Source organism: Phalacrocorax aristotelis, chromosome 3, assembly GCF_949628215.1.
Source record: "Phalacrocorax aristotelis chromosome 3, bGulAri2.1, whole genome shotgun sequence".
Lineage (NCBI taxonomy): Eukaryota > Metazoa > Chordata > Aves > Suliformes > Phalacrocoracidae > Phalacrocorax > Phalacrocorax aristotelis.
This window is the reverse complement of record NC_134278.1, coordinates 418,883-437,993: the sequence shown is the minus strand read 5'-3', so window position 1 is coordinate 437,993 and position 19,111 is coordinate 418,883. Positions and strand designations below refer to the sequence as shown.

The 19,111-nt window shown below is 72.3% G+C and overlaps 5 protein-coding genes across 7 annotated transcripts; 2 read left to right on the top strand and 3 right to left on the bottom strand.

The window, feature by feature from the left end:
* Window positions 1–369: 369 nt before the first annotated feature.
* On the top strand, window positions 370–3,224 carry KHK (ketohexokinase). Its single transcript, XM_075086445.1, is given in 9 exon segments — window positions 370–540; window positions 613–729; window positions 1,018–1,152; window positions 1,667–1,739; window positions 1,855–2,001; window positions 2,580–2,668; window positions 2,746–2,773; window positions 2,775–2,904; window positions 3,023–3,224. Coding segments are annotated over 9 exon segments (942 nt in total). The 5' UTR covers window positions 370–403; the 3' UTR covers window positions 3,109–3,224.
* Window positions 3,225–3,304: 80 nt separating this feature from the next.
* Window positions 3,305–5,162, bottom strand: CGREF1 (cell growth regulator with EF-hand domain 1). The gene is made up of 7 exons (XM_075089624.1): window positions 5,077–5,162; window positions 4,845–4,929; window positions 4,543–4,555; window positions 4,482–4,495; window positions 4,192–4,262; window positions 3,991–4,115; window positions 3,305–3,908 (listed from the first exon to the last, which is right to left on the bottom strand). The coding sequence occupies exons 2-7, from the start codon at window positions 4,916–4,918 to the stop codon at window positions 3,492–3,494; spliced, it is 714 nt and encodes a 237-aa protein (XP_074945725.1). The 5' UTR covers window positions 4,919–4,929; window positions 5,077–5,162; the 3' UTR covers window positions 3,305–3,491.
* Window positions 5,163–6,117: 955 nt separating this feature from the next.
* Window positions 6,118–9,189, bottom strand: PREB (prolactin regulatory element binding). The gene is made up of 9 exons (XM_075086444.1): window positions 8,985–9,189; window positions 8,294–8,489; window positions 7,883–8,094; window positions 7,670–7,750; window positions 7,475–7,599; window positions 7,045–7,218; window positions 6,901–6,973; window positions 6,607–6,766; window positions 6,118–6,479 (listed from the first exon to the last, which is right to left on the bottom strand). Exons 1-9 carry the CDS (start codon window positions 9,117–9,119, stop codon window positions 6,385–6,387), a joined length of 1,251 nt encoding a protein of 416 aa, XP_074942545.1. The 5' UTR covers window positions 9,120–9,189; the 3' UTR covers window positions 6,118–6,384.
* A 947-nt stretch (window positions 9,190–10,136) lies between these two features.
* On the top strand, window positions 10,137–12,141 carry TCF23 (transcription factor 23). The gene is made up of 3 exons (XM_075086448.1): window positions 10,137–10,619; window positions 11,036–11,287; window positions 11,690–12,141. The coding sequence occupies exons 1-3, from the start codon at window positions 10,365–10,367 to the stop codon at window positions 11,831–11,833; spliced, it is 651 nt and encodes a 216-aa protein (XP_074942549.1). The 5' UTR covers window positions 10,137–10,364; the 3' UTR covers window positions 11,834–12,141.
* A 373-nt stretch (window positions 12,142–12,514) lies between these two features.
* Window positions 12,515–19,079, bottom strand: SLC5A6 (solute carrier family 5 member 6). Of its 3 annotated transcripts, none has more exons than XM_075086441.1 (16): window positions 18,966–19,079; window positions 16,221–16,692; window positions 15,777–15,842; window positions 15,655–15,729; window positions 15,504–15,571; window positions 15,257–15,411; window positions 14,899–15,039; window positions 14,682–14,811; window positions 14,498–14,586; window positions 14,308–14,420; window positions 14,160–14,227; window positions 13,964–14,050; window positions 13,667–13,851; window positions 13,458–13,561; window positions 13,269–13,390; window positions 12,515–13,172 (listed from the first exon to the last, which is right to left on the bottom strand). In XM_075086441.1, exons 2-16 carry the CDS (start codon window positions 16,636–16,638, stop codon window positions 13,020–13,022), a joined length of 1,974 nt encoding a protein of 657 aa, XP_074942542.1. In that variant the 5' UTR covers window positions 16,639–16,692; window positions 18,966–19,079; the 3' UTR covers window positions 12,515–13,019. The 3 variants fall into 3 exon arrangements, with proteins under 3 accessions (XP_074942542.1, XP_074942543.1, XP_074942544.1); XM_075086442.1 differs by having other exon boundaries at window positions 15,655–15,706; XM_075086443.1 differs by having other exon boundaries at window positions 15,655–15,706; window positions 16,221–16,699; window positions 18,970–19,070.
* Between the last annotated feature and the right edge of the window lie 32 nt (window positions 19,080–19,111).

Sequence of the window (19,111 nt, the reverse complement as noted above, 5' to 3'; positions counted from 1 at the left end):
ACGGGGGGGGAATGCACGGGGGGCTGTGGGCACGGGGGGTGCACGGGGGGGCTGTGGGCACGGGGGGTGCACGGGGGGGGATGCACGGGGGGCTGTGGGCACGGGGGGTGCACGCCCAAAGCCCCCGCGCGCGCAGCCGCTTAAGCCTCAGCACCCCGCTACTGTGCGCGTGCGCGCGGTGCAGGGGCCCTGAGGGGCGTGCCACGGAGGCGTGTCCTGCATAGCGCAGCCCGCCCCTCGCCCCGCCCCGCCGCCCCTCGCCCCGCCCCTCTCGCCGCAGGGGAGAGGGAGCGGCGCGGCGGCGCCCTCCGATTGGCGGCGCCCCTCGGGGCGCGCGGCGGGGGCGGCCCCTGATTGGCGGGTGTCCCTTCGAGGGGGCGGGGCCGAGCGCAGCGGGCTCAGCATGGCGGCGGGAGCGGGCGCCCGGCGGGACCCGGGACCCGGCGCCGCGGGGGAGAAGCAGATCCTATGCGTGGGGCTGGTGTGCCTGGACATCATCAGCGTGGTGCGGGCCTACCCCGCCGAGGACTCCGACACCAGGTAGGGCCGGTCGGGGCGGCCCCACCGCCCGCCGCCCCCGCCGCCCCCCGCCCACCGCCCGGTGCCCCGCAGGTGCGTGTCGCAGCGGTGGCAGCGGGGCGGGAACGCCTCCAACTCCTGCACGGTGCTGGCGCTGCTGGGAGCCCCCTGCGCCTTCATGGGCTCACTGGCCCCCGGGCATGCAGCCGAGTAAGTGGGGGTCCCCGGGGGGGGGTCCCCGGTGGGGTCCCCTTCCCGCCACCCCCACGCTCCCGCCGGCCCCTTCCCGTCGTCAGCTTCGTCCTGGCCGACATGCGGCATCACGGGGTGGACGTGAGCCACACGGTGTGGCAGCCCCCCATCGGCAGCATGCCCACCTCCATCGTCATCGCCAGCTCCAGCCGCGGCACCCGCACCATCCTGCACGCCCACGGGTGCGTGGCGCCCCTCACCCCCCCTCTGCCTCTGTGTTTGTGTGTCGTCCCCCCCCAAACCAAGTTTCATTATGGCGGATTTTCGGCGCCGGGGCGTGGATGTGACGCACGTGGCCTGGCAGCCCCACGGGGACGTGCCCTGCGCCTGCTGTGTCGTCAGCGCTGCCAGCGGCTCCCGGACCATCGTGCTCTACGACACGTAAGGGCGCCAGCCATGGTCCCGCTCGCCCGGTGGGCAGTGCTTGGGGCCGCAGCCCCCTCCCTGCCCTCGCTCTGGCTGAGCCGGGCAGCTGGGGCCACCCCACACACCCCTGCGTGCCAGGGGTCCCACTCGCCGGGATGGTGATTCCCTGTAATTCCGCACACACAATTGCTGCCAATCATCAGCCCCCTCCATATGCCAGAGCCACAATTGGCGGTGGCATCGCTGCGTGGCCACAAGCTCCGGTGCCCGGCACAGCCGGCGCGGCGCCCAGGACAGCGCTCCCCCGTGGCGGTTCCAGGGCCGGCCGCGCTTGCGCCGGTTGGTGATGGAAGGGGCTTTTGGACTCCCGCCTGGCCGCCGCCGCACGCTGCCCTTTGAGCCCGCCCCAGGGCTGCGCTGCGCCGCCGTTAATGATTCGCCCGGGTGGTGCCACCGCCGGCGCTGCTGTTCACCCCGCGTTGGGCTGGGGTCACTTGTCCCCCCGCCCTGTCTGACCCCCGCCCCGCAGGAACTTGCCCGACGTGACGGCCCGTGACTTCGAGCGGGTTGACCTCTCCCAGTACAAGTGGATCCACTGGGAGGTGAGCCGGGGGGTGGCGGACGCTGGGGCAGGGTTGGGGGGACCCCGGGGCTGGGGGAGGGGGATGTCACCCCCCCAGGCAGGCGGTGCCGGTGCTAGGCAGCATGCGCCCGCAGGCCCGGAATGCGGCGGAGCAGGCGGCAATGATACGGCGGGTGGAGCAGCACAACCAGGCCCGGCCGCCGGGCGAGCGGGTCGGCATCTCGGTGGAGGTGGAGAAACCACGGGAGGAGCTGCTGCCGCTGATGAACCTGGGCCATGTGGTGCGGGGTGGGGCTGGGGAGGAGCCGCTGGGTGGGGCCGGGGCGGGGCAGCTGGGTGGGGCCGCTGGGTGGGGCGAGGCCGTTGGGTGGGACCAGGGGTGTGGGGCAGGATTTGGCCAGCAGAGGCGGGGTACCTGCCCTGGGCGGGGCATGGGGGCAGGGCCGGGAGGGGAGGGGCAGCAGGGGCAGGAGTTGGGGGGTGGAGCAGTGGGGCCTTGGTGGGGGGCAGTTGGAACACTGGGGTGCAGTTGGGGTATGGGGTGGGGGGGCATGGCAGTGGGTAGTTGGGGTCTGGGGGTGCAGTGGGGTCCGGAGGTGCAGTCGGGGTGCAGGGGCAGTTGGGGTGTGGGGATGTGTGGTTGGGGCCTGGGGTCACAGCTGGGGTGCAGTAGTGTGTGGTGGGGGTCTGGGGGTGCAATTGGGGTGCAGCAATGTGTGGTTAGGGTTCAGGGGGGTGCAGTCAGGGTCTGGGGGTGCAGCAACATGGCTGGGATCTGGGGCGCAGTCAGGGTGCAGGGGCATAGCACAGTCGGGGGTGTTGGGGGACGCTGCCCCCCCTCCCAGCCCCTCTCCCCCAGGTGTTCATCAGCAAGGATGTGGCCCAGCACTTTGGGTACCAGTCGGCCCCTGAGGCGCTGCAGGGGCTGCGTGGCCGCGTGCAGCCGGGGTAGGGGGCTGCGGGAGGGGTGTGGGGGTGGGGGGGCATGGCCGCACCCTGTGCCCACCCCCCAACCCCCCCCCCAGGGCGACACTGATCTGTGCCTGGGCCGAGGCGGGGGGCTGACGCTATGGGGCCCAACGGAGAGCTGGTGCACTCGGACGCCTTCCCCCCGGAGACCCTCGTGGACACACTGGGTGCCGGCGACACCTTCAATGCTGCCGTCGTCTTTGCGCTCTCGGCAGGTGGGCACAGCCGCGGCAGCGCTTGGCCTGGCATGGCCGCGGCGTGGCACAGCCAAGGCTCAGCCTCGCATGGCCATGGCACAGCCATGCCATGGCTGAGGAGGTGCCGGTTCCCTAGGGAGGAGCCTGCAGGATGCCCTCACCTTCGGCTGCCAGATCGCGGGCAGGAAATGTGGGATCCAGGGCTTCGACGGCATCGTCTGAGCTGGGTGCCATGTGCCAGGAGCCCCCCCTGCCCCAGCCCTGGGGGACGCTGTCCCCCCCGCTGCACCCAGCACCCCCCAACCCTGCTGCCAATAAAGCCCCTTGCTGTGCCACCACTGCCTCCCACGCCCCCCTGGGCTGGGCCTGGCCCCCTCCCCAGCCCTGCAGTGACTGCGGGGGCCACACTGACCATGGCCTGGGTGAGCGCCGGCAGCAGCACCTGTATTTCTCTGTCCCACCATGTTACAGGGGTGGCTGCACAACCCCAGCCCCCACCACATGCTGGGGGGGGGCACAGACACAGCCCCCCCGCCCCGCATTACCATGTGCCCCAAGCAGGGTGGGGAGCAGCAAGGGCACAGCACCCCACAGCCTCCCACTGCCTACCCCTCTCCAGGGTCCCCCCAAACTGCAGCTGCCTCCCCCTCGGGGGCTCCAGCTTCAGGGGCTTCAATCTCGGGGTCTTCCTCAGCCTCAACATCTTCAGCCTCGGGTGCTCCCGCCTCGGGGGCTGCCTCCACCTCTGTGGCTTCAACCTGGGGGGCTTCAGCCTGGGGGGCTGCCTGCCCCTCGGCTGGGCGGAGCCCTGGGCCGCTCACCCCCGGGTACCCCCCCGACGTCTCCGTGCCCCCGCCGGGCACCGCCCCATCCCCTGCCAGCGGCTCCCCGGGCGGCTGCAGGAGGGGCTTCCCCGGGGGTCCGCGGCCCCAGCCGGGTGAGAGCAGCAGCTCGGAGGGGTCGAGCAGCCCGTCCCCGCTCAGGTCCTGCTGCTCCAGAACTTGGTCCACCAGCGCGGCCACCTGCAGGGTCAGCGCAGGGACGGGGTGAGGGCCTGGCCTGGGGGTTAGGTGGGGTGCGAGGGGCCGTCCCCGTGGGACCTACCGTGTCGGGGTCCGGCCGCCCCCCGTCCCGCTGCGCCAGCACCGCGCCCAGCAGCTGCAGCAGCTCCAGCCCGTCCAGGCGCCCGCTCCGGTCATGGTCGTGCAGCACGAAGAGGTAGAGCAGGGCTGTGGGGCACGGGCAGCCGTGGGGCTGGGGTCGTGGCTGTGGCCCTGCCGGCCCCCCGCCGCCGCACAGCCTTACCCTGCTCCCGCGTCATGGCCTCCGCGTCCCGCTCCGGCGGCCCCAGGCTCCTCACCGCGCTCCGCAGCAGCCTGGGGGCGGCGAGGCTGGGGGTGGGCACGCACCACCCTGCCCCACGGCCTGCCCCACAGCTGCTCTACCCTAGAGCTGTCCCCAGGGCCACCCTGCCCCACTCCCTGTGGCCCCCACCCATCTCCCCTCCCGCCCCCCCGGGTCACACCCGGTGCACAGCCCCCGGGCTGGGGCGCAGGGCCCGGTGCCTCGGGGGTCCCCAGGGGACCGGGACTCACGGCAGCGTGGGCAGCTCCAGGCTCAGTGGGGTCGGCAATCAGGATCCGGCCTCCTGGGTGCGGGGGTCTCAAGCCTGGCCGGGGCGGGTGTGGGGTTACCTGTGCCCCTGGGGGCGGGGGCTGCGCGCCCCGGCCTGGCATGACATCTCCGCAGTGTCCCCCACGGCGTCCCCTCCGCCCACAGCCCCCCCATGCACCCCTGTGCCCTCGAGCCCTTGTCCTTGGCAATGCACCCCCTCGGATCCCTGCACCCACCCGCAGCTGCGTGCACCCACCCGCACCCCACGCACCCAGTACCTGTGCACCCCTCTCACGCCCAGGCACCCATCTGCGCCTGCGCCCCCACGCCCGTGCCCCCCCTACCTGTGCCCCCCAACCTTGGGGGCAGCCCGCGCCGCGGGGACCAGCAGCAGCAGGGCCACCAGCAGGTTCCTCATCGGACCTCGGGCTGCGGCCGGGTGAGAGCGGCAGGGTGGGCACCCCGGGTGGGCACCCCACGGTGGGGGTGCGGGCTGCCGGGGGGCCGTGGGAACCCGGCATTTGAGGAGGGGCGAGGGGGTTGGGGGGGGCTCTACACGAGGGGCTTCTGACTCACTCACAGCCACGGCACCGTCCGGCCTCTGCTGCTGCACCAGCCCTGCCTGCAGCCCTGCCTGCTCCCCTGCCTGCAGCTCTGCCCGCCGCCCCGGGAGGGCGGGAGCTCCGGGGAGCGCCAGCGGGGACACGCTGGCACCGCCGGGACGGCTGCGCTGCGCGGGGGCGGGGGTGCGGCGCGCGTGGCCACGCTGCGGGGCACCGCTCACGCTGCTCACATGCGTGTGCTGCTCACCGCACGCCCCGCACACACAGTGCTCCCCCTCCCCCAGCAGCCCGGCCCCGCTCCGGGCCACGTAGCGTGCACGTCCCTCCGCATCCGCCCTCCCCCGTCCCGCTGCTCCCGGGCCTCCCTGTTACCGGCTCCATCGGCCGCCCCACCCACGGGTGAGCCCCGTGGACTGGCCCCTCGGCCCTCCCTCTCCCCCAGGTCCATCGTGCCCAACCACGGCGGTGAGGAGCTGCTGATGGGTGAGACCCCAGAGAGAGTGGGGGACAGCCGGGTGCAGGCCACCCCCACCCCCAGCTCCGCACACCCCTCAGAGCCCCCGGCCCTTCTGTGCCAGCAACACCGAGGGCCTGGAGACAGCTGTGGCCCAGCCAAGTGCAGCTACCGGCAAGCGCTGATGGCCAGGGGTTCTCCCGGGCAGGAAGGGGCAGCCCCCGCACCATGGATGGGACAGGACGCTGTGCTGAGGCGCCTGGGCTGGCAGCAGCCACAGCCCTTGCCCCTGGCTGGGATGGCACCGTGACACCAGAGCAGCCCTTCAACCACCATCATGACACCGGCCTGCACCCACTTGGTAGCAGGTGGGTAGGGGGTCAGGGATGCGACACGGAGCAACCCTGCGCCCAGTTTGTCCCCTCTGCCTTCGAGCAGCTGGAGGGGGATGGGGACAGCACTGGGAGGGGGCTGCCCGACCCCACACCAAACTCAGACAGCTGCAGCTGGGTGCCAGGGGCCTGGGCAGGGAGGGCACGGGGGAAGGTGGGAGTAGTGCCAGAGCCAGCCCCGCTCCCCCCAGCACAAATGGGACAGCGCTGCCTTCGCACTCCAGTTTTAATGTCAGCGGCGGGGCAGAGGGCTGGCAAGACCCCCTCCCCAGGGCCAGCGCCACGCTGCAGCTGGCACAGTCCTTCTGGGCCGGGGCCCCACGTGGCTCCCGCGCCCCTCGCCTGCTCCCCGAGCGCCAGCGGGGGTGGTGACGCCGGGGCTGGTCCCTCATCTGCTTCACAGTCTGCTTGGGGTGGGCCAAGGCCCGGCAGAGGCTGGCTGAGCCTGCGGGATCTGTCCGGGCGCTGGGGGATCCTACAGGAACCCCGGGAAGGTGAGCTGCAGCAGCAGGATGGCGGCCACGATGAGCCCGGCACAGAGCAGCAACAGCAGCCAGACAGGGAGGGAGCCTGTGGAGGAGAGGGGGGCAAGGAGAGGGGGGTGCACCTGCTGAGGCTGCCCTGCTTTGCGCTGGGGAGCAAGAGGGGCCACCCCAGCACCCACAGCAGCCCCCCCAGGCAGCTCCCCAGCACCTACGTCGGCTGGGGAGGAGGTGCAGCTTGCAGCGGCTGTCGACAGCCACGCTGAGCAGGGCGGCCTCATTCCCCGCCAGCAGCTCCCGCCCACGCCGGCTCTCGGGGACGAAGGCCACGTCCGTCACCACAATGCCGTGCGCCTCCTTCACATAGTACAGCCTCTGCAGGGCAGAAGCAGGGGGGTGACCTGAGGCAGCCAGGCTCGGGGGGGGACTGGGGGGGCACTGGGGTGACCCATGCCCCTCCCTGCCCTGCCAGCCACCCCCCAAGGAGACCCACTGCCCCCGTACCTCACCTGCAGCGAGAAGGCAATGTGGATGGCGACAGAGCCCGTCACCGTGCCCAGCCCCAGGAAGGTGCCCGAGTCGCTGCAGGGGGGAGGACAGTGAGCGGGGCCCAGCGTGGCCCCCAGCCCCATGCCTGCCCAGCCCTGCAGTACCTGATGGAGAGGCAGGAGATCACCTCGCTGCCGCAGGGCCGAGTCAGCAGCGGCAGGAAGCTCTTCCCGTCCCACTTGGTCAGGTAGCAGGGCGGGGGGCGGCGCTCCCGCTTGTGGGGCACCTGCACCGTGTAGAGCCGCAGCGCCCCGGCGTTGTCCTCCACGGCCCCGAACCTGCCGCAGGAGAGCAGGGGGTGTGAAGGTCCCTACGGCCAGCACTGCCACCACCCCTCCACCCGGGGCTGCAAGATGGGCCTGCCGGGGCCCAGCATCCTCCCCTCTCCCGAGCCCAAACCTGCGCCCAGACCCCACCCCACTAAAGCACACAGGGGAGCTGCTTCTGCCCCCTGCCCAGGGGAGCCCCTCGTTGCAGAGGCTGCACCCCAGGTACGCATCTGCACATTGCACGAGTCCCAGCCCTGGTGCTCACCGGCAGGCCTGGTAGCGGTAAGCCTTGTCGGGGATGCCGGGCAGGTTCTCGTTCCAGCGCAGCCCAGTCACCAGCTGGTCCTGCTGCCACACGCAGCACTGGAAGTCCCGTCCCGCCGTCACCACCTGCGCACAGAGAGCGTGGGCGTTCCAGGACGGCTCTCCCCGCGGGGCCGGGGAGCTGCCCAACACTCACCTTGTTGTCAGGGCCCAGCGCGATGTCTTCGATCTCCCCGTCGTGGGCTTTGAACTCCAGTGTCTTCTTCATGCTGGGGAACTGCAAGGGCAGAGCAGGCATCAGAGCTGCACCCCATGGTCCCAGCCAGCACTGCTGGGGCCTGGCCTCCCCGACCAGACACATACTGCCACCGGCACAGTGATGCCTGGCCCCAGGTGCCCCCAGACCTACCTCCCAGAGGCGGAGGAAGCCGTCGGCACCGCCGGTGACGAGCAGGGAGCAGTCAGCATTGAAGCGGACGGCCTTCTGCAGGGCGTCGGGGCTGAAATCCGTGCGGACACTGTGCAGGCTCTCCACCGTCACCTCGCTGGTCTGGCTCTGTGTGTCGCCCTGCCCCACCGGGCTGGGGCCCTTCCGCTTCCGTGGCCCCTTCTCCCCACTGCCTGCAGCGGGGCAGGCGACATGGAGCCCTGACACAGCTGCGCGCTGCCAATGGGCTGAGCCCGGGGGTCCAGGGCAGGCAGGAGGCCCCCACAGCACTGCCCCATCCCCAATGCACCCCACAGACCACCTGGCCTGCCGCGCACTGCCCCACTGCAGGTGCCATGACACCGACCCCCCTTGGGGAGAGCGGGACCTCACCGCTCTGGCCAGCCGAGCCGCTCCTGCCCTCGGGTGCCTGCACGCTGAAGCGGAGGATGTGGCAGCTGGCATCCTGCCCTGCCGCAATGATGTCGTCGGCCAGCGCCATGGTCATGGTGGCGCGGGTCTCGGTGTCGTGGGAGTGCAGCAGGCAGGCGCTGAGCTGCCCCCCAACCTGCTCCAGCTGCAGGAAGTGCTGCAGAGCAGGGAGCAGCCTCAGACCCTGCTGGGTGCAGCCCCCAGCATACCCCGGCTCTGCAATGGGGGCTAGCCCCAGGGATGCTGCTCTGGCTGCCAGCCCATATCCGCCCGGGAGCCCTCACTGTGCCCCCCCTCGGGACCCCCTCATCACCACCCCCCAGGATCCCCCTCAGCTCCCTCACGCCCCCCCCCAGGACCCCATCACCAAACCCCCAGGACGCCCCTCACGGGACCCCCTCGCCACGCACCCCCGTGACCCCCCTCACCCCCCGTGGCCCTCTCAGCTCCCTCACACCCCTCCCCGGGATGCCTCAGCAAACCCCCAGGACCCTCCTCACCGCCTTCCCCCACCCCCTCGGGACGCCCTCGCCACCTCCCGCCACCCCCCACCGGCACCCCCCGGGACCCCCTCAGCTCCCTCACTAACCGCCCCCGGGACCCCTCCCCGCCCCCCCGGGACCGCCCTCCCCGCCCCCCGGCCCATCCGCACCACCCCATTGCGGATGCCGGTCTTGGCGGCGCCGCCGCCGCCGGCGGTGATGGCGAGGGGCCGCCGCGGGTGGAGGCGGACGGTGTAGAGCGGGAAGGGCGCCCGGTACAGCTCGGCCGGCCGCCGCGGCGCCATGGCTGCGCCGCAAACACACGTCAGCGCGCCGCTGCGTCACCCCGCCGCCGCCGCCACGTCCGCACCGCCCCGGGCACCGCCCCCTGATGGCAAACCGCGCCCATATCCCCGCCCCGATGTCCAGTCCCGCCCACGCAGCCCCTAGCCCCGCCCCGTCGCCACTCGCCCCGCCGCCCCCAGCCACGCATGCGCAGTGCGGCGGGGGTGGGAGCGGGTGCGTCCAGCGTGTCCGTGGGTCCGGCTGCGCACCGGAACGGTTCCCTGCGCCGTGCGACGGGACATGGCGCCGTCCCCGGGCAGCAGGGCACCGTCTGTCCCCCGTGGGGCCGCCCCGTGCTAGGCCGGGCTTGGCCCGCATCCCCCCACTCCCCCAGGCACCCGTGGGCACGCTACCTGCACCCGGCTGCCCCGGCACGCCGGCACTGCCGTACGGCCGCTGCCTGCCCCACGGCCCCCGTGGCCACGGGGGAGCTGCGCCACAGTCCAAGCAGAGCGCAGGACACATGTATGGCCTCCCTCAGGCTGGGGTCCCCGTGGTCCCCACTCAGCCCCAGCCCCACTGCCCCCACCCACAGAGCCGTGCAGGCAGCACAGTGTGGCAGGGGGCTGCCCAGGTCCCCACGGTCCACCCGCCCTAGCCCTGGGTGCCCCAGCCCACCACACTGTGCCTCCTATGCCCTAGCCTTGACCTGCTGTGCCTCCCGCCCCAGCCTCCCCCGCCACCAGCTGGGGTGCTGGGGTGGGGCTGGGGACAGGAAAGCCCCCAGGACACCCCCCTCAGCCCCTGCCGGGTGGCAGCGAGTGTGGGAGCCCCCCACACCGTGACCCACAGGCAGAGCCTAGGGCTGCACACAAGGCCGGGGCACGGTGTGACCCCATGTGGGTGCCCTGCCCAGGCCTCAGTGGGGCCACGGCATGGGGCCAGCAGTGGGGTGAGCAGGGCTCCCATGGGGCCGCAGCGTGGGGCCAGCTGTGGGGTGAGCAGGGCTCCCACGGGGCTGCGGCGTGGGGCCGGCCGTGGGGTGAGCAAGGCTCCCGTGGGCGGCCGCGGGCCGGGGGAGGCTCCGGCTGGGACAGCCGGTATCCTCCTGCTCATCCCACGGTGCCAAGGAGGGGGAGGCGAGACGCCTGCCCAGACGAGGCCGCGGGCCGGGCTGTGCCGGGAGGCGGCGGGGGGACGCGGCAGCGCTCCCCAGGGCGCCCCGACCCGCTGGAGCATCGCAGGGCCAAGGCACAGGCAGGAGCATGGACGGGGGCTGCCCGCCGGCACCCAGCATGGCCGAAAGCGTGGGGGCCTGCACCGGCAGGGGGTGCAGAGTGGGGTCAGCCGCCATGCATGGCTGCCCCCCAGCCACCGCTGCCCCCAGCTCCCGGGGGAGGAGAGGGGCCTGCAGCCCCCCGCGAGCCACCCGGCGCTGCCGGGGAGCAGGCACAGGCAGGACCCTGGGGGTCTCATCTGCCCACCCTGGTAACCTGGGGAGCCCCCTGGCAGCAAGGCAGGTAAGGAGCTGGCCAAGCGTGGGAGCGGGACCCCACACGCAATGGCAGCCGGGAGCCCCAGGGACGTGCCTGCCGCCCCTCGCCCCGCTGTGCCAGAGCCGGATGGCGTGGGGGGCCCCAGGGGGCTGCCGTGGGAGGGGGTGCACGCCAGGCAGCACCAGCACGCCCCGCTTGGGTGCGGGTTGCAGGCAGGTCTGAGCCCAGCTGGGTGCAGGCAGGGGGGGATGGGCTTCCCCACGGCATGCGGGTGTGTGGGATGCAGCCCTGGGGGCACAGAGACCCCACAGGTCCAGGACCTGGGGTCCCCTGGGGACAGGTGGCATGGTGGAGGACGGGTGCTGCCCCCATCCCGCTGGGGGTGACGGTGCCTGCCTCGGCTGCGGGCCCCAGGCCGGCTCAGACCCCTCTCGCCGCAGGGCCCCCCGGGGCTGCTGTGCCCCCAGAACGCGGCGCGGGAGCGGAGCCGGGTGCGGGCACTGCGCCAGGCCTTCCTGTCGCTGCAGGCAGCCCTGCCCGCCGTGCCCCCCGGCACCAAGCTCTCCAAGCTGGACATCCTCGTCCTGGCCACCAGCTATATCGCCCACCTCAGCCACGCGCTGGGTCATGGGCCCCCCCCACCCGCGCCCTCCCACCTGCTCCGCGGACACCCGCTCCTGCACCCCATGAAGGTGAGACCCAGCACACCCCAGCCTCGGGGCCCAGCTCCCCAGCACCGGTCCCTGCGGTCCCCCTTGCATGATGGCACTCAGTCCCTGGGGACCCCCATTATCCCCCATGCACGCCAGCAGCCAGCCCCTGGGGTCCCCCAGTGCACAATGCAGCTGCTCCCTGGGGTCCCCCAGTGCACACCAGCACCCATTCCCTTGGCTTGCAGCCCCTCCACCCTGGGATCCCCAGCCTGCCCCACGCATGCAGCAGCTGGTCCAGGGGTCCCCAGCGTGCCCCACACACAGCAACAGCCAGTCCCGGGGTCCGCCAGTCATGGGTGCCCCCCCCCAGGGCGTGGGACACAGGGAGCAGCAGGACAAGGGGCTGCCCTCACAACCCCGACCCCTCTCCCTCTTTTGCAGAAGTGGCCGATGCGCTCCCGCCTCTACGCCAGCCCTTGGGGGGGGCCCAGTCCTGACCCCCCTGGGGCAGCCGCCGCCACCGGCAGCCACGAGCACACAGGCCAGGGGGACAGCAGGCTGGCAATGGGTGATGGACCCCCCTGACTCCCCAGGCTGCCTATGGCCACGGGACCCCCGGGCCTGCTCTTCCCCCCCAGCACAGGGAGGCCGTGCCCCAGGGTGGGGATCAGGGGCAGCAGCTGGGGGGGTGGGCAGCACTGATGGGATCTGCACCCCCATCCTGCATGGGGGTCCATGAGCTCACAGGCACACAGTGGGCAGCGGGATGCCCAGGCTCCCTGCCCACAGCCACAATGGGGCAGGACCCCAGGGACCCTTGGGGTGGGCACGGGGGGGGGGGATGCCCCATGGGGGCTGGGGGCCACCTGGTCCGACCTGCAGCAATAAACCAAGCACCCACCACCAGCCTCCTGCCTTGGCCACACTGGGGGTGGCGGAACAGGCTCCCCCGTGGGACCCTCGCCCTGGGCCCTGCCATGCCTGGAGGGTGGGGAGATGGGGTGATGGGGGCCCTGGGGCCCCCTCCCCAGCTGCGCTCACCTGGTTCCCCCGGCTGGGCCCCCCCGCTGGCCCTGCGCCATGGGAAAGGGGCCAGGGCCAAGGCTGCAGCCATAAATCTCCCCGGCTGGCGAAGCTCCCACTCCCGGGGGACAGCAGGCCCCCCCCCGTGGCTCTGGGAGACGGGGGTCCTGTGTCCCTGCAGGCTCCCAGGGACAGTGGGGAGGGGGTTGTGTGCGGGGCTGGTCCTGGGGCTCCTCCGACACCTGCGCTCCAGAACTGTTTATTGGGGCAAAAATGAACAGAGAGGGGTGACAGGGGACTGGGAGGATGGGGGGGGGGGGGGTCACTGGGCCCCCTGAGGGGTCTGGGTGGCCCCCAGCCTGGGAGCGGTGCAGTAAGGCACATGCCAGGCCAGGGGAACCGGGCAGGATCCCGGCCCGGGGAGGGGCAGGGGGGAGAGGGCACCGCTCCCATGGTCCCAGAGCCAGAGCCCCCCTGGCTGGGGGGCAGGGGCTGGCGTGGGCGCAGGCAGGCAGAGGGCCTGGGCCTCAGGGCCAGCCTGCTGCGGGCGAAGGCAGGGAGACCCCATGCTGCCCACGGTGGGGTGCAGCCCAGGCGGCCCCCCCGGGCAGGGACCCAGCCCCTCCCGGTTATTTGGTTCTTTCCGGCCATGTGCGGGCACCCCGCGGGGGGTCTGAGCCCCCTGGCCAGCGGGGTGCTGGAGACATGCACGGGGGGGCGGCCGGAACCCCCGTGCCAGGGCGGGGGCTCAGAAGGATGTCTCCTGCAGAGCGTAGGTTGGGGCCCCCACTGTGCGGATGTAGCCCTGTCCCTCCTCTTCCTCCCTCCGCCCAGAGCCAGGGGGGGCCAGGCCGTTGGCCACCCCCTTGCTCTTCACTGTGGCGTCCATGTGGTTGGTGTCCTGCGGGGACAGGGCAGGGGGCAACAGGAGCATGGGGTGGGGGGGGTCACTGACCCCGTGCCCCCTCCCCAGGGTACTGGGGTCTGGGCCCCTCACCTGGGCAGGGAAGCCCACCCCGCAGCAGAGCCTCTCCCGGTACTTCTGCGGCAGGCAGCAGAGCAGGCGAGGCAGCACGGGGTAGATGGTGCGGGGGTCCACAGCTGCTGCTGGTGTGGGGCCTGGGGGGCAGAGTGGAGAGTGAGGCGGTGGGGAGTGCTGCCGCCCCCCACCGCCCCGCGCACTCACCAGTGAGCAGGCTGACCAGGAGCCCCACGACGATGACGGTGGTGGAGTTGTGGGCACTATACCACATGTAGGACAGGTTGTAAAACTTCTGCAGTCCCGTGGGGCTGGGGAAGACAGGGGTCAGGGGGGTAAAGAGGTGGGGTGGGGGGCACAGAGCAGCAGCCCCTGTCCTGCAGCACCCCGGCGCTGAGCCCCCCCGTCCCACTCACCTCTGGGGGGCCGGCGTGGGGGCCATCAGGGTGGTGGCGAGGATGGTAGTGAGGTTGCCCATGGGGGGGAGTGTGGTGCTGTTGGGTGGGGGTACCCCCTCAGCTGCCCCCATGCTGGACAGCAGGCTGCCGATGCCCACCCAGAAGGCCATGGCCAGGCCTGCCAGCAGCCCCACGACAGCACCCTGTGCCGGCGAAGAGGGAGGGTGTTGACCCCCAGCTGGGCTTGGGGTGCCCCAGCCCCCGGCACTGCCCCCCATGGGGTCCATGCCCCTGGATGGGCAGGGGGACACTCACCGTGGGGTTGGCGCAGGGGAAGAACATGCCCAGGCAGAAGAGCCCCAGGAGCGGACCCCCCACCATGCCAAAGATGCTGATGGCTGCCTGTGGGTACATGGCCCTCAGCACCGGCCCCTCGCCCCGGCCCGCGGCCGGCGCCAGCTGCTCACCAGCTGGGTGCCAGAACTGGGGGGCCCTGCGCCCCCACCCCTACCTGCAGCACGGGGCCCAGCATGGAGGACACATAGGCCATCCCCAGGCAGAGCAATCCATAACCAAGAGCTGGGGAGAAGGGGGGGGGGAGGTCAGGGTGGCACTGGGGACCCCCAGCGCCAGCCCCCCGTACACAGCCCCCCACTCACCCAGCAGCTTGGAGATCAGCGTGGCCCGTGACTCTGACAGCCTGGGGTAGTGGGGCCGGACCAGGTCCTCCATCGTCACCGTGGCCAGCGAGTTGAAGGCGGAGGAGATGGTGCTGGGGAGGAGAGGGAGCAGGAGGGCGCTCAGCTGGGACCCCGCAAAGCCCCGCCAGCCCCGGGGCCACCTGCTCACCTGAGGGACCCGCTGAAGAGGCAGGCGACGAAGAGCCCGGGCAGCCCCGGCAGGTCCTGCAGCACGTCCATCACGAAGTACAGCACCAGCTGGGGCAGGGGGGGTCAGCGCCCGCAGAGCCAGGGGGACCGGGGGGAGCGGGGTCCAGCCCTGCGGGCTGCGGGAGGAGGGGCCTGGCACCCACCTGGTCAGAGGAGCCGGGGTGCTGGGTGGGCACCAGCGGGTGCTCCCGGTCGTAGACGAACATGACGAGGCCGGTCAGGCAGCTGAGGCAGAGGACGATCTGCTGGCAGGGGAAGACGGCGTAGCAGGAGCTGCGGGTGCCGGGCAGGCGTCAGAAGCCTGGGGGTGGCAGGGGGGCCCGTCCCCACCACGGGACCCCCAGCCCCAGCCCCACTCACAGCTTGGCCTCCCGCTCGCTGCGGGCGCTGAGGTACCGCTGCACCTGCGCCTGGTTCACCCCGTACAGTGACAGCATCATGAAGATGCCCCCCACCGCCAGGGTCCAGAAGGTGTGCCGCTCGAAGGGGTCGGGGTCCAGGCTGCAGAGAGGCACCGATGGGGGGGGGGTCACGGTGCCGGGTCCTCACCGGCACCCTGCACCCCACAGCACAGGAAAGGGGGCAGCAGGAATGCCCCTTCCCCTCACCCCACCGTGCTGGGGTCCCTCGCCCCCACCCCAGGCCCTTCCCAGATGCCCCGCATGACCCCACAGCGTGACGTGGGGTGCCCAGCACCAGGTGGGCGAAGGCCACTCACTCGATGCCGGCGATCTTGCCCTCCTGCTTCGCCAGGTGCCAGACGCGGGCCATGCCGCCCACCCGCTGGGCACCCACCACGATGACAGCCAGCTGCCCCGCAAACATCACCAGTGTCTGGAAGACGTCTGTCCAGATGACGGCCTTCAGCCCACCCTGCGGAGGCACGGTGCCTGTCACCGCAGCCTGGTGGGGGCACGGGGCGCCCCATGGCCAGGTAGCGGCCGGCGCGGCGGGCAGGGACTCACCACCGTGGTGTACAGCGTGCAGACCAGCCCCATGGTGAGCACCGCACTCCAGAGATCAAAGCCTGTCACTGGAAGCGACAGAAGCCGTTAACGCGCATCCACGCAGGACGGGGCTTCCAGCATCTCCCCCCTGCTCCCGTCCCCCCCTTACCTGCATTGAGGGCCAGCGCGGGCGCGTAGAGCACTACCCCCATGTAGATGACCTGCGGGGAGAGCAGCGCTGGAGCTGTGCACGGCCCGCCGTGTCCCCCCCATCCCCCCATCCCCACTCACCATCTGGAAGATGAAGGCAACGGTGCCGAAGATTCGCACTGTCTTGTTGAAGCGCAGCTCCAAGTACTGCGGGTGAGACGGGTCAGGGCACTGTCCCCCCTAGGCGCGGGGTTCTGAGCTGGGGGGACGTCCCCTGTGTCCCCCCAGGGCAGCGGGGAAGTGGAGGAGGGGGGCAGGCAGCCCTGCCCCAGCACCTCAGCTCCTGCTGCCGCAGAGACAGGCGGGGGCTGGGCAGCGCTGCCCCGGGCAGGAGAGATGCCCGTGGCAGAACGGGTGCCAGACAAGCTGGGTGGGACAGGGACACACGGACAAAGAGCAGAAGCCCCTGCTGGGCACTGTCGGCTCATCCCCCAAGGCCACCCGCCTGCCTGCACGTCCCGCTGGGCACCGGGCTCCGCACCTACCCCCCCCACCCCCGGTCCCTGTGGGGATGACCCCGCTCACCTCGTAGGTGCTGGTGATGCGCAGGCGGTAGAAGATGGGGATGAAGATGTGGGCTGGGATGAGCAGCCCCAGGAAGTAGGAGCAGCCGAGGAACCAGTACTCGGTGCCAAAGCGGTAGATCTCGGCCGGCACACCCAGGATGGCCACGGCGGACTGGAAGGTGGCCAGCAGGGAGAGGGCAACCGGCAGGAAGCCCATGTTGCGGTTGGCCAGGAGGAATTCCTGCACCGTGCGCTGCCGGTCCCCACTCAGTGCATAGAAGAGCCCGATGGCCGACGACAGCACCAGCAGCAGCACGAAGATGCTGTAGTCGATCACTGTGAACTCCATGGTGAGCGTCTCCTGCCGCCGCTGCCCTGCTGGATCCGCCGCTGCCCCACCGCCCGCCCCGGCTGCACCCCACCGGCCTCATGGGCATGCCAAGCCCCGGCAGCCGGCCCGGCAGCGGGTCCTGGCTGACATCTCCCCAGCACTCAGAGCTGCAAGAAGAGGGACAGGTGTTAGCACCAGGAGGGCCACACCAGGAGCTGTGCCCGACACTGCAGGGACCTTTGACACTGCAGGGACCTTCGCTCGTTCCTCTGTCTCAACCTCAAGGACCCGGTGCAGGGGGCCAGGCTGAGGAATGTCCTTGTAGCCCTTCTCCTCCCTCTGGGCTGGGCTTGGCACCGCAGCGCCCACCCCCTGGGCTGCCCAACCCGCCCCTGCCAAGGGAAACGGGAGCCTCTTCCAAAGAGCAGCAAGACCACGGATGCAAAAACAGTCCCACCCAAGACCCCGGCAGCACCGGCCCTGCCAGCCCCACACAGTTCCGCCAAGCCCGGCAGAACCGGCCCTGCATGGCCAAACCCAACACAACCGCCCCAGCACAGGACAGCCTCGCCAAGCCCGGCAGCACCGGTCGTGTCCCAGCCAAACGCAACACGACCCAACCGCCCCGGCACCGCGCAGCTCCGCCGAGCCTGGCAGAGACGCCCCGGGTGCGAGAGCCCAGCCAAGCCCAGCACAACCGCCCCAGCCCTGGCGCCAGCCAGCCGCCCCGGGGCCGGCACAGCTCAGCCAGCGCCAAGGCAGACGCCCCCACACCAGCCCACCCGGCAGGATCAGCCCCGCCGGCAGCCCCTGGTCCCGCAGGACCCACGGACGGGGCTGGGGACGGCAGACGGATGGGCAGCAGAGCCCACTCTGTGCCGGTGAGGAGGTGCAGGAGGATCCCCAGCCCCCAGGCCCAGCAGAGCAGAGGTTGGGCAGGGTGACCCCCACAACATGCGCCCCACACAGCCGGGGATGGACAGACAGACAGAGCGGGACTGACAGCCACAGAGGCTCTGGGCAGCAGCGAGACGAAGCAGATGCCTGAGCCGCTGCTGGCCCTGGCACCCTTCTGCCAGGCATGTCCTCAGAGTCCCCCACTGAGCCTCTGTCCCCCAGCCCCTGCAGAGCGGGAGAGGGCGGCTGGGCAGCCCCAGATGCAGGGCAGGGTGCACAAGCAGGGACCCCCCTCTGCCTCTGCCAGCGCGCACGGGGCTGCGGGGAGCAGGGAGTCAGGAGTGGCGGGTGCCAGGGGACCGGCAGGTGCTGGCAGGGCAGGGGGTGCAGGGTGCAGAGGGACCCCACGTCACCGTACTGGTGGGGCAGCAATAGGGGCTGCCACGGGGCAGCACAGGGCACGCGGAGGATGAAGCCAGGATGCCAGTGGCGGGGGGCAGGCGGGGGTGGCTGGCGCTGTGCCCACCGTGATCTCTGGAGGAATGCCCGCCTGGGGCATACTTGGGGGGATTAGGCTGGGCCCCGCCTGGCACCCCGGCACAGCTTGCCCAGGCCTGCCCACCGCAGGGGCCAGGGGTGGCTGTGCTGGTACGGGGGCCCCGTGGCAGCGCCGGCTGGGCAGGAAGGGGGTGAGAGGGCAGCGCCTCCCCGCCTCGCATGCCACGGTCCCTGTCCCTGGCTGGGACATCACCCTGCGTGGCGCAGCTCCTGGCCAGGGTCCAAGGTCACCACGTTCCATTGCGGAGAGTAAACACGGGACGGGCAGCACCGTGGGCTGCGAGGGCTGCCCCACCAGCACCGCAGCCCAAGGCCTGCCAGCCCATGGCGGCCCCAGCCCAAGGCTGCCCTGTACCGGGAGGGCCCTCGGTGTCCCCTCGCTGTCCCTGAGGCCCTGCTGCCTCGAGCCTCGGCGTCCTTGACCCAAGGCCCCGCTGCCCGTCCCCTGGTGACCCCACCCGAGACCCTGCTGCCCCTCCCTGAAGTCCAGGTGTTCCCGGGTGGTGGCCCCACTCCCCCGGCCCCGGTGGTGTCCCACGCCCCCGGGATGTGGCCCCACTCCCCCAGCCCCGGGGGCGCCCCACGGCCCCGGGCCGTGGCCCCACTTCCCCGGCCCCTCCCCGCCCTTCCCCGGCCCCGGTGACCCTGCCTGAGGCCCGGCCTCCCGCCCGCGTTGTCTCCTGCCGAACCCTTCATAGTTCCCCGGTGTCCTCGGTGACCCCACCGTCCCCGGTGACCCCAGCCCATGGCGCTGCTCCCCTTCCTTGGGGGTCCCTGCGCTCCCGGCCCCAGGCCCGGCCCCCCGCGACGCCGCTGTCCCCAGTGACCGGTGCCGCCGGTACCGGTGGAGGCGGGGAGGCCGCAGGACGAGCCCCGGCCCCGCGACCCCGCGCACCGCCCCCGGCGTGCGGTCGGAGCCCGGCGGGGCCGCGCCCGGGCGGAGGCGGGCGGTGACCTTGACGGGCCTCGGCGCGACACTCACCGGCGGCGGCGGCGGCGGCGACCGGCGCGGCAGAGCTCGGCCCACGTGCCACCCTGACAGCCGCCGGCGCGCCCGGGGAACGCGCCCTCACCGCCGCTTCCGCCCGCCCGCCCCCGCCCCGGCCCCGCCCCGGCCCCGCCCC

What these genes read in the sequence shown, in the direction of transcription:
- PREB (XM_075086444.1), bottom strand. Translation starts at nt 9,119, where the DNA reads ATGGCGCCGCGGCGGCCGGCCGAGCTGTACCGGGCGCCCTTCCCGCTC. An exon ending in CGGCTCGGCTGGCCAGAGCG is followed by an intron (nt 8,095 to 8,293) that starts GTGAGGTCCCGC and finishes GCCCCGCTGCAG; the next exon opens with GCAGTGGGGAGAAGGGGCCA. An exon ending in TACCGCTACCAGGCCTGCCG is followed by an intron (nt 7,219 to 7,474) that starts GTGAGCACCAGG and finishes CTCCTGCGGCAG; the next exon opens with GTTCGGGGCCGTGGAGGACA.
- SLC5A6 (XM_075086441.1), bottom strand. Translation starts at nt 16,638, where the DNA reads ATGCCCATGAGGCCGGTGGGGTGCAGCCGGGGCGGGCGGTGGGGCAGC. An exon ending in CTCTTCAGCGGGTCCCTCAG is followed by an intron (nt 14,421 to 14,497) that starts GTGAGCAGGTGG and finishes TCTCCTCCCCAG; the next exon opens with CACCATCTCCTCCGCCTTCA. An exon ending in TCCCCTGCGCCAACCCCACG is followed by an intron (nt 13,852 to 13,963) that starts GTGAGTGTCCCC and finishes TCGCCGGCACAG; the next exon opens with GGTGCTGTCGTGGGGCTGCT.
- CGREF1 (XM_075089624.1), bottom strand. Translation starts at nt 4,918, where the DNA reads ATGAGGAACCTGCTGGTGGCCCTGCTGCTGCTGGTCCCCGCGGCGCGG. An exon ending in GGCCATGACGCGGGAGCAGG is followed by an intron (nt 4,116 to 4,191) that starts GTAAGGCTGTGC and finishes CGTGCCCCACAG; the next exon opens with CCCTGCTCTACCTCTTCGTG. An exon ending in GGCGGCCGGACCCCGACACG is followed by an intron (nt 3,909 to 3,990) that starts GTAGGTCCCACG and finishes CTGACCCTGCAG; the next exon opens with GTGGCCGCGCTGGTGGACCA.
- TCF23 (XM_075086448.1), top strand. Translation starts at nt 10,365, where the DNA reads ATGGACGGGGGCTGCCCGCCGGCACCCAGCATGGCCGAAAGCGTGGGG. An exon ending in GCCCCCTGGCAGCAAGGCAG is followed by an intron (nt 10,620 to 11,035) that starts GTAAGGAGCTGG and finishes CTCTCGCCGCAG; the next exon opens with GGCCCCCCGGGGCTGCTGTG. An exon ending in CGCTCCTGCACCCCATGAAG is followed by an intron (nt 11,288 to 11,689) that starts GTGAGACCCAGC and finishes CCTCTTTTGCAG; the next exon opens with AAGTGGCCGATGCGCTCCCG.